We start from the raw sequence: 12196 nt of genomic DNA, 5'->3' as shown, positions 1-12196 counted from the left end.
AAATCGAATTATATTACAGCTTCCTGAACAACTCACCATTTTACATAGTTTAGTAACGTATCTTCCATACATTTGAATGCGAGCGCCCTTTCCTAACCATACACACGTCGGTAACCATAAACAATTTAGAAAATGTGTTTTAAGATACTGTTTGTTAAATGATTTGATAGTTGCTACCAGTGCAAATATCGATAATTTCGTTTACCCTGCCATGACACCATATCGCAGTCGAAATCGAAATCAGTTTCGTGTACCGTTTATCGGTAAGCCCTTCAAAATACAGTTCGATGTTGCTGTTAGTATCCGAATGGTAACGCGTGCCTCGAATATCGTTGCCAACAAGGATAATCTTGTGTGTTTGGAACGTATTTTCCTTCCCTTACACGTACACACACGAGCCAAAAGCACGTACGTGTTGCTTTACATGCGGCTGTCGTCACCTTTGGCTGTGGGAAGGCACAGTGGGGGCTGCTCCGCTGGTGCTGGTTAGCAATAAAAATGTAATTCCTGTGATTGGGTTCAATCGAGCTGAAGGTTGGCAGCTGCCCGGTTTGGGTGAGGGAAGGGGTTAGTCGATTCCAAATTGAATCAAAACTTGTGATACTCCAAACACATAATTACAAAACGATGTGTGTGTAAACCGCATCGACATAGTTATGTGCAAGATGAGCTTTTCAATGTTTGAAAACTTATAATTTAAGGTAAATATTGTGTAGTAAAACGGAGCTCTTCAATTCAATTTGCACGTGTCATTTACAAGCTGAACACAGTGGTTAAAGTTGCTACAATTTGAAAGTTACAGTCAAACCGCCTGCGGTATGAATACAACCTTTTACACTAACGAGGGCAAAATGTTATTCTTTCCGAAAGAGGAATACACACACCCGTACACATTTTCGGGCGCTTTCAGGCGAAATTGTTTTGTAGCGTTTCGAATTTCAACTGCCGCAAAGTTACGCACACCTAGTGCCCGTAACGAGCTGACAACTTTATTAAAACCAATATCAACAACTCATCGCAATACCCACGGCAGAGTGATTCTCGCCCACGCCGAACGAACGCCCGGCTGCTGGTGCGCTTCGTAAACTTTTCCTTCGGGAAATGAACACTGGGAATTTGTAGCGGAAGCTCATTAGATTGTTTTGCAAAGCAGTTCTTCCCCCCGGCAGTCTGTTTCTAAGTGAATGCAAACATTCCACGAAAAACGGTGCCATGGAAATTTAAGGTCAAACATACAGGAGGAGCGATGCTTTGCCGTGCTTGAAGTTACAAAATTTGATTAGTTCCAAGATGCGTGTACTGGAGGAGCGCGAAAATTTTGGATGGACTGGATCATTTTTTTAAATATATTTTGCTGCTTTTTTAATGGTACATCTTTGCAAGTTCACGCTCTACTTTGAAGACTGTTGCTTTCGAGAGTAACATTAATGCATTAAAGCGATCATCGTACGACGCGTTACCCATTGCTTGAAAGGGGTGCGATGCTTGAGGCCAAACATATTTTGGGAAGAATCTTCGCTTTCTGCACGCTGGTATTTCACGTGCTTATATGCAGGAAGCAACTGGTACAAGACCCAGAAGTGCACGTGCTTTGAACCGTGCCGCAATTTGCATCCTTTGACCTAGAAGCTTGCAAGGAACTGTAACACAGTCGAGAGTATTTGCTGAGGAATTTAGAGACTGAATACACCCCGGCTCTCGTTGCTGCAGTGCCCAAAGCGTGGGAACAGATTTTGAACCACATTCCTATCAAATTTTTGCAATTCGCTAGCTGCCGCGTATTTTAAGCACAATGAAACTGCATTCACTGCAGTAGGAGTGCTTAAGATGTCTCTGTCCAGGGTACTAGGAAAAGGCGGTAAGTTGTAACGGAACGCGAGAGCTATGCAACACTTAAGACGGACGGTATGGTTTGAAGTTTGAAGTTCTCATCACATTTTAACTAACGAAAACTTTATTTAGAGGATTTATAGAATAGCTATTTGTTTTCTTATCGATAGTGAATTCTTAGTCGCATGAATGGATGACTTTTCTTTGGAAGAAGAAATGATAACGTACCGGGAACGTTACAGTGAACCAGATCCTATTCATTAGAGGGTTGTACACTCTACATTTTTTAAGTAATGTTTTCAATTTTATATTTTTATTCCTTAAAAATGCCTTGTTGAATTGGATTTTTTATATTTGTATCATTATAGTTTTTGTCATAAACGTAATCCAACGTTCATGAGACATTCCGTACTAAGTAAGCCAAGCAGTGCCGCAGTTCCTCAACGAAGAATGCAGGTACTTGAACTAAATTTGAATTTTTAAATTGTATCTAATGTTTACTGGTATTGCTTGGAAGAAGTGACTCTTATAACATAAAATAGGATTATACGACTTGTTATTTACTGGGACAGCCAAGTTAGCTTAGTAAAAGTAAAAAGTAAAAAGTAAAAATCAATTAAAGTCATCTTGGACAACGTTTTTGTCACGGTAAACGAGAAACAACGTTTTTGTCAGCAAAATAAAATCGTTAGCTAAACTCGTTAGCACAGCTCAGTGACAAACTATGACGTAACCAACAAACAACGCAAAAACAGCAACATTTAATTAGTTTTTGCATCGACAAGTTAACACGACACTAACAAACTGACGCTTTTTATTACGCTATAAATACGCGTCAGGCACTCCCAAAGAAGCAGAAGTTTTCTAATCCCCCCACACACCCGTTAATCGTTAATCCTCCACCAGGGAGAGCAAAAGATTCGCTGCCAAAGCTACTCTGCGTGACAGGTGGAAATAGAAACGGTGGGTGTAAAAATAATTAGGTGCTGAAATATCTCACCTACGTGCTGTTGCGGGGCAATACGTGAAAGGCAAAGCGGGTCGAAAGTTTTGTGATCAGATCGCTAATTTGAATAAAATATTCACGACGTCTGAGACGTTATGTGCAAATGGCCCAAGATCGCACTCTAACTGTCGCTGAATTCCGCATTATGGCTGACGGAGTGTTTGCTTTGTCGCTGGCAACTTATTACTACCCTCCCGATAGTCTCCGTTTTAAACGAGCTGCTGATTATCAATACCATACCTAGAACCCGAATCGTGAACCATTTAAGCAACGGCTGATGTGAAACTTTTGTCGAGGCAAAAGAAAACCACATCGATTGCAAGACAAAGTGAGCCCTGGGCGGAACTTTCCGCTCCGCTGGAACAATGAAACGTTTCGAGACGGAGTATTTATCGCTCCTGCAGGTGGGGCTGTGGGAGCATTTTCTTCGATCGGTGTGCCATTTTTTTGTTTTTCAATTTGCAACACCTTCTTTAGCCGCAGTCTAGAAAGGGGAAACTTTTTGCAAAAAACAGCCGATTGAAAGCGAAAGCTACCAGAATCTACGACAAAACTCCCCCACTCTCCAGAGTGCGTCGATCCCTTGCGATGCAAAACCCGTACCGGAAGTTTTTCACGCCCCAAGGTTACGGTTTGCCTCATTCTCGCCTCACCATGTAATCGAAGGCGCTCGTACCAAGTTTCGGCGTGAAAGAAAAAAGTAAGCGTTACTTGCCATTGTTGGTTAAGAGTTTTGATTTTGAGAATATTGTTAAGTTCTACACGTGGCTGCCTTGTTGTGGTGTTTTATCCGGGTTTCACAAGATCTTGAGGTTTTCCCTTTGGGCGAGTGGTATCGTGGCTGTAAGTTATTCGGTAGCTCTTTTTTGGGGGGAGAGTTTCTGAAGAAGAAATAAATGTGACGCTGGCAGGAACGAAGTCCTCCGCGTACCGCTCATCAATATTCATTGCCGTGGTGTTCTCAGACACTTAGCAAAGGAAGCGTAACTTGTCTTGGATACGGGACAAGATTTTCCAATTTTGCTAACCCCCGTCCCTGATAATAGGCTTTGTTAAGGGCTTAAACAGAAGCTTGTTGACTTAAGATTGGGGATTTCAACAGATATTGCGAGTTAAACACCTTTAGAGGTAATCATGTTATGAACGATAATCGTTTGGCAGATTGAATTAGATATTACTTAATAATACGTATTTCCTATTAATCGATCGTCTGCACATTAGTGCTTACATACTACATACTTAACTGTTTTTTTGAATCACACGACACTTTGCACAAGCAATCGATATTGAAGAAACTCTTAAATCACAATCCTTGAAGGAAACAACAAACAAAAATCGAAACGAAAACAATACTGTTTTTAAAGCAATTTGCTTTCCCTATTTCAAGCTGCAAGCTGTCTTACCTAACATCTGCGATCGTTTGCCTAACACAACAATCTAAACGACAGATTTATGCGTGCCCAAAAAGCGCTCCAGAGTGGAAACAAATGTCACCCTCCTAAGCTTACTTTGTTGCTGTCATCTAGTTACAATTCAATTTAATCTTATTTAACTTAAACGAAAAACAAACCATCCGCCTTTAACGACTTCACTGCCACTCTGCTCCGGTGGGATGGAGGGAGGGCAATGTTCGACTAAGTTACCCTACGGTGCCACTAGACCAAACCATTGCCATTTTGAGGTTCTTTTGCTCTTGCTGTGTTTGAGCAGGAGTAAGGCGATTGTTACGCATGGGTGCAAATTCGGGTGGGAGTGAAAAGTCTGTGAAAATCTTCGGAAAGAACCGAAAAGAACATTTGCCTGTCCTTTTGTCTGGGGTGTTTGATTATTTTTCCTTTACTCTGCTCCGTTTCAGTGTCACAGGTTTTATTCTACTTTTGGGCGTGCTGTCTACCGATGCATCCGACGGACAACACGTAGATTTAGGATGTGTGATTGGAAGGTTGAGCGAATGCAAAGTGATAGTGGTATTGCCCATCTTTGGTCTGAATTTGCATTCGACCTAAACTATAATTGGTGGTTAGTTAACGAGTTGTATGTCTAAATAAATGGTTATAATTATATTTTGTGAAAAAATTTAAATAGATGTTAAATCACGAATTATGTAAACACCTTATTGCTTCCGCTTATTTCTTTAAACACTTAGACTCTAAATTGATACCTTCATCTTGTAGTGGTGTCGTCAAAGAATGGCACAGCAATACGATTATATGGGATTTTCTACACAAAGTAAGTCGAATATTCACTTTATCAGCAAAGCAAATATGTTTCTATGCTAGAAAAACTAGACAACATATTGGAATGTCATATTGGGAAAACTATTTATTTTTTACTTTCTGTGAGATGTGACTGCTTTAATTCAATTTTTGAGAAATTTATCACCTAGATTTACTTACGCTACAGCCCCCAAGCCATCATTCATTCTTAAAGGCTTAAGCCTGTTTTTGCTTTCGGACACTCAAGTGTCCGAAACCCTTTTTCACGCACCTTTTACAGTTTATGCACGGCACGCAGCCACCCGAAAAGTAAAATATGACTTCAAACTGCGCGCGGTAAATAGGAATAAATTATTCCATTACTGGCCGTACGCTGCGTTCGCTGCGAGCAATAATAATGCGACAATAAAACCGGACCGGAATATGCCTGCTTTTACGCAACAAAGAAACTGTGTACGCGAGAATAACAACGTGTAAAAATAGTTTTACTGCTACCAACATTTCCTGCTGCAGGACGTTTTAGTGTTTGGTTTTAGCATGATTTACCGCACATCATAAACGTCCTGTTCGGTCAACCAACCGACCAGAAATAAATGCGAACCCAAAACACACAGACACATACAAACACTCAACATTTCCACTTGAACTCACTGCAAGAAGGATGTTGTGTTTTATTTCGTTATGTTAGGCTATATTTGTTGCACCAGAGGGAGCCGCTGAAAGCTAAGCGCACAATTTAAAGTAGCACAAATTGAATTATATTCAAGGAGAGATCCCGAAACAGGAAAGACAATGAGTAATGCTTCCTCCCAAAAACAGACCGGCCCAAAAAGTGGAGAACAAATTGATAAGTAAACCACACTTTGAAAGCACCATATTTCCCTAGGACCGTTCCCTCGACATGAAGCTGCCAAGCGCTATGATAAGTGAATGCAAGATGGAAAACAATAAAACGTGAAATCTGACAAGAAATTGTTGCTCGAGACATCGAAAACACCTTTTTCCCACCGTGCTGCAAAGGGTGCCCAGGAGAGAAAACATGACGCCAGGTGCTGACAGTGATTCTTCGCGATATCGTTTCCCCCAGGTGCTCTACCCCGCCGAATCTCGTCAACACGTTCTCGTCAACACCGGCAAACAGCCCGGGCGCTTTCCTGGAGAAACAGAGTAGCTGCGGATCATTTTTCTTCTTACGATTGATGAAGCTGCTAGCTCCTAGCCGAGCCGAGCCGGCGAAACGAGCTTCAATGTCGTCTGGCAGTGCCTGGAACGGCGCAGGTAAACAGGATTTCGCTATCGTTTAGCTAGCGCCGGAGGGATGCAAATATTGCTCCTCGCAAGCAGGTATCCACTTTCGACACGTCGTTTATTTCGTTCAACGGTGCACAAAATCACACGATTGTGTGCTTGCCTGCTTGCGTCTACGGCCGTTCAAATCCACCCGACGCCGGCGAAGGTGTGGATAACACCAGAGTGTCGAGTGTCTTCAACGCAGATGAGCATCTCTTCGGCGTGTTCCTTTTGACGGATATTGTCAAATTAGAGGCGGCCCAATTTTACAATGGATTTAACAAGGGAAACTGGAATGGATGTGCTCGTGTTTCACACGCAGCTTCCTTCCGAACCCATTTCAGTGTGTTGTTTTGCGTTGGATGTCAGTGTCACTTACTTGCAATGCTTTGTTGAGTTGATTGGAAAAGGTTTAGTAGTCAATCACATTAAATAAACTGTTCAGGTAAAGAAACAATCGTAAAACAATGTCTAAATATGCAAATAAGATGGAAATAAGATACAAAAATACAAGGAATTCAATCTTCCAAGCCTAATGATTACATTAATATATTCTGTTTAAAAAACCTTTTTTCGGCATTTACCCTTTTACCGAGAAAGATGCACAATTTAATATAACCCCAAAAGCACCCCTTTTCAAAGCTTTAGTACAAAGCAGGCAGCCCAACAGTACGTAACAGTCCGTTCCGTTAAATGAATTTTCGACCGATTGCCTATTCCGAGATTAATGGCGGGCTCATTTATTACTCCACCGACCGGGGTTTCATGTGGTTATCGGCCGATTCAAAAACTCTTGCCAATGGTCGCTTGCCAGGGGACCGGGAATAGCCGGATACTAATCGTTGGAAAGGTCAAAGCAATCCTCGTTCACATAATCCCGATACTAATCCCAGCGGTAGCGGCAGAAAGAGGTTGGTGTTGGCAACCTTGGTCAGTGGTTAGAGCGTGGTGAACCACACGGGACAGTAAACCTAACCCGGGCCATACGAACGCCGATAGAAACGAGCGTCATCCCGTTGTTCCGTGGACAGTTGAGCTCTGATATTGATATCCGGGGGCAGCCGAATTTCATCTCCCTCCAGAACCCTCGCATCGTCGTCCTCGTCTTTTAATCCCTTCCGCCCATTTGATGCATTTTATAGCCGGGTGATGATTGGCCATTATTATCCAACCGACCGGCTCCTCGCTGGAGACTTTAAATCCATACCCTTTCGGATATTGGGGGGATAAAACTTTAAGCGGCACGATTCATGGGAAGCCACGGCCCGTTGGCAGATTTATGAGCCATCCTTCGTCAACGTGCTTGGAGCGCGGCAGCGAAGAAGATCCCGTTCCTAGAGACCCGAAGCCGACGGAACGACGCTCGTGAATGGGAAAAAAAGGACTCAGGCACCTTTTCTTTCCGCGGGCAAGTATATCTCTGCTGCCATGCTGCTGCTGCGTGAATTTGCGTCACCGGGCATAATCGAAAGTGATCGTACCGTGCCCAAAAGCGAAAATCAATGCAAAAAAAACCCCAATCAATATTAAAACCAAATTTGCTCTCGTGATGATGCTGATGGAAAACAGGGAAGAAATCGTTCGCTTTGCTAAGCGGGCGTGATTTTTCTTGTTCCCGCTCATCTTGCACGAGACCGCACGGGTAGGGTCTGTCTGGCACCATCTGCCAGGTGCTGCCGCCCATAACTTCCATCTGATTTAGCCCAATTCAATTACGATCCTCACCCTGGTTTTAGCAGCTATCGTTAGCAGGCGATAAAAGTGCTTTGGCGCAAGGAAATACATCGGAAATAAAATTTGCCAACCAGGTACGCCCCACGGGAGCGGGGAGGCGATGATGCGGAAAAGCAAACTGAACCAAACGAGACCGGTACTTGGGAGAAGGGGGGAGGGAGGAAAGAAAACTACTTCAAAGCTAACCAGTGGTCAGGGGCGCTGCGTACGTACTTACCCCATCTGGATGGAACCTTGAGGCGGACGGTGTGGCCGGCGAACAGAACTCTTGCAGCACGTTCTGCAGCTTTTTCGTCGAGTCTGTTCGCAGGGAAGAGAAAGAGGGGAGAGAAAATATGGCCGTAGCGTAAGGCGGGCACGCAAAGGGGGAAAGACGAATCGACGATAACTCACATGACGCTAGATCCTGTAGCTGCTGGAATTCACTTGGTGAGAGCTTTTCCCATTTGTGTATGTTGGAAGCCATTATTTATGATGCCGCTCGTGTTGCCTTGTGCTGAACACTTTTACGGTCGTTCGGCGGGGCGCACGATGGAGTCGTCAGTGGTGACCTATGAAGGAAAAAAATGCAAAAGATATATAATAATCAATGGATATAGTTTGGTGTAGAATTGTAGACAAAGATTATTCTATTTTTATGCTTTAGGGTTGGGCCGGTTGTATCGATAAAACTCTCATATAAAGTTGTTCTTGCTCCGCCCCAAAAGATGAAAAGATGACCAATAAAATGAACACTTATAAACTGAGATATTGGAATTGCTTTCGTGCAATCTGAGTGATTTTAAATTACACTTTCAATGCTAAAACATACTAAAAACGATCAAAAGAAGAATAATTATAGCTAATTTTATATTGTCTAACAAATCAGCACATCGGTTTTATCAACACAGAGCCAGTTTCCCCTTAAAACCCCTTAAAATGTTGAACGTTGGTACACCCCTCATTTTGTCGTACACCCCTCAGTGCAAGACGTGCATCCTAAATTGCGCCGGAATCGGTGCTTTTCGTTTACATTAATTATGCAGCAAATACACTGGGTCATAAAAAAAAAACCCGTTCGTTTCGAAACGTTTCAATTTTACAGTCTATCAAAACCGTTCACTAGATGCAAGCGGCAGCAGAAAGTGATTCGTTGGATAAATATTTGCCAACTCATCTGATTTGCGCAATTCCGCTACCAAACCATGGTAGATTGCGACGTCTTGAATGCATTGGCCAAACATCATCAACGTCGGCGGATGGGTAAGTGGCACGAAAGTAAGATTCGTCGCTACCTTACCCACCTGAACACACACTCTCGCCCGAATGATTGTACAGGAAACGTTGGCAGGAAAATTGAACCGCTTTGTGTCCCCGATACCGCAAAGGATGCAGCTCCCGGTTGCAGCTGCGAATGCTTGTTTCTTTCTCTCCGTGGCATTCCATTGCCTCGCCGGTGAGGCAAGGCAGCATAGTGATCGAGGTCAAGCGCGCGTCAGTTCACACTCGGATCGATTTATCTTTCCATTGCATTGATTGCACGCTGACGTTATGCTTATTACTATTGCCTAGCATTCCATCACCATGTCAGCCGGTGTGTGCTTACATAAAACAGGCGAATGTGTGGGACGAACCATGCAGTAACGCGACTGGCAGGAATGGTACGGCACATTTGCTGATGAAATTCACATGCAACTTGAGGCATAAACCGGTGATGAATACTAGGAAAATTATGAATCTAGCTTAGGGCCCTAGATTGTTCACTGGCTGACTGATTTCGGATGCGAGATAAATGACTCTAATGCATGTTAGCTGGGAAAAAGGTAAACGTGAAAGCTATTTGAAAAGGCTATTGCTCACCAAGCTGGAACGGAATGCGATTGGAAGCATGAGCGTGACTTTGAGCAGATAATGCCGGAGGACACAGCTGATGCGAAGCATAGTTCCGGAAGATACGTTTTATCAACACGTGCTATCGGATTGTTCGAACGAACTCGACTAATTACAGTTATTTTGCAGTTTAAATAATAACTTTTACTTCTCGAATTCAAGCTATGATGTTTCTTATAATTTGATAATACTATTTGAGCATGAAAGGTCTTCTTCAAAAAGAGGGAAAATTTTAAACAATATTTTGTACAAAAAAATAACCCTAGTTAGTTCAACTGCTGATGAATCTGCATTTTTGTGTAAATTCACGCTGACTCGTGAGTCTTACTAACAGTAGATTCATTCTGAACAACTAACTAAAGTTTTGTGTGTATGAAATTATTGGAAATGGTGAATTCTTGTGCAATGTTGCTAACATAATCATTACAATTAACTTAGGACATTCCTGAAGTAAGCGAAGATTAAATAGTGATTGTGGCGCCTGGCGAACAAGTAAGTACACAATAAAAAAACACACATTTTCATATTGGATTTATTTACATTTAGTATTTTTACGTCTGAATTGGATTTGTTTCCCACAATCCACATGTTTCATTGCCCTTTCTAGTGGTGTGCTGAAGGAGCAGTCGATCGGGTTGTATGCCATTTCTAGAGCAGTGACGTTCGGAGACGTGTTATTCAGGTCAAAGCGTTCAATTGCGTTACTTTGAAGAATTACCCGTAGCGAGTGTACTGGTATATAGGAAAGATCAATCTCGGTGAGATTATTCATACTAAGATCTATGGTTTGTAAGTCTTTGGGAAAGAGATCACTTGTTAACACTGCTGATGTCAGACTATTCATCTCCAGTTCTAGCTCTTGTAATTTTTCTAACCCTGCTAAACTTTCTATGGTGAAATTGGCCAGCCCGTTACCAGCAACAGAGAGCACCGTAAGATTAGTGAATATTGTTATACACGAAGGAAGATTTGTTAACTGGTTTCTTCTAAACGACAACCTTGATAGGTTAGGTACAGACCAGTCACACAGATTTGCCTTCTTCAGCCCATTGATACCAAAATTAATGTCTTCCAGCGCACTGTGGTGAAATGTATGAGTCAGTGTTTTTATCTTGTTGTTTCTCAGCGTTAAATAACTCAATTGGGGAAATGCACTGAACATGTTCAGATTAATAGTTGTCAACAAATTGCTGTACAACAATAAAGACTTAAGAGAATCGTACAAACTACAATGCCTCGTAGCAGTGTTAACGACGTACCGGATATGGTTGGAATTCAAATCCAACTTCACCAATAGTGAATGGTCGCAAAAGTCGGCCAGATCGACGGTACGTATCTTGCAGATCATGAACGTCACATTGCGCAGAGCGAGAACATTTTTAATGGTTGGCGGGACTCGGGTTAATTTTGCACTGGAAATGGTTAAATCCGACAACGATTGGTTCTCGACGAGGCTGATTAATTGAAGGCGTGTGCTCAATATGAGAAGCGAATGAAGAACTGCGTTTGGTACTTTCATCCTTTTCAGTCTTTTGGAGTGCTCCACCTTAACATGGTGCACAACGCTTGCGACTTCACTTAGGAACGTTTCATCAGCATTCTCGATCAGCAGCTTTTCATAGGTTACTTCACGGATGCTGCTTGGAAAGTACCGGTACACGAAGGAATCCGCATTCGAGCCATACTCTTCGATCACACAATCTGTCTGAGTGCACTGAACTTTCAAGCATGCTGCAAGGTGTGTGACGAACAGAAGAAACAACAACATTCTGCAAACCAGGTTCCACTTGATAGATTTTGGCATTTTACATATTATTACACCATCAAACAAAGGACAGAGGACAGGTAGATAAGCGAATGCTTCTCCTCAAAGGTAATTTAAACTGACAACAACACCAACTGACCTTTTGCCAGCGTTCGTGTGGTTTATATCGTGAGCTGCACGGCTTAAGCTGCAATCAATATCGCATTAACATGGCTCTTACCTTCTAGATAATAATTTGTTTTGAAATACATTTTTGTGCTGTCAACAATGAAATGCAATGCATTTAGCCTATTTTTGTATTTTATCTGCGCCCACTGTTGACTAATCAAGTACATACCATAACAGGGTAAAAATGACCATATTAATAGCCCAACTTTTGTATCTTTAACTGTTTAAAACGTCCTAAACTATAATTGAAAAGCAAAGTTTACAAGTATAGCTAATATAGTTGAAGTTTAAATTTGTTTTTTTTTCTATTTGCACAAT

General features: G+C 42.2%; 1 protein-coding gene across 3 annotated transcripts in view; it reads right to left on the bottom strand.

Moving 5' to 3' along the window:
- LOC1270300 (diacylglycerol kinase 1) overlaps window positions 1-12196 on the bottom strand; it is an 80753-nt gene that overhangs the window by 29740 nt on the left and 38817 nt on the right. For all 3 annotated transcript variants that reach the window (XM_061640919.1, XM_061640920.1, XM_061640917.1), the window contains exons 3-4: window positions 8470-8627; window positions 8294-8376 (exon numbers count right to left, since the gene is read on the bottom strand). In XM_061640919.1, the coding sequence (XP_061496903.1) occupies window positions 8294-8376; window positions 8470-8542 (156 nt within the window). In that variant the 5' untranslated portion in view covers window positions 8543-8627. The remainder of the gene's footprint in view (window positions 1-8293; window positions 8377-8469; window positions 8628-12196) is intronic.

Source organism: Anopheles gambiae, chromosome 2 (genome assembly GCF_943734735.2).
Source record: "Anopheles gambiae chromosome 2, idAnoGambNW_F1_1, whole genome shotgun sequence".
NCBI lineage: Eukaryota > Metazoa > Arthropoda > Insecta > Diptera > Culicidae > Anopheles > Anopheles gambiae.
Note: the sequence above shows the minus strand (reverse complement) of the source record. Positions and strands in the feature narration are given on the sequence as shown.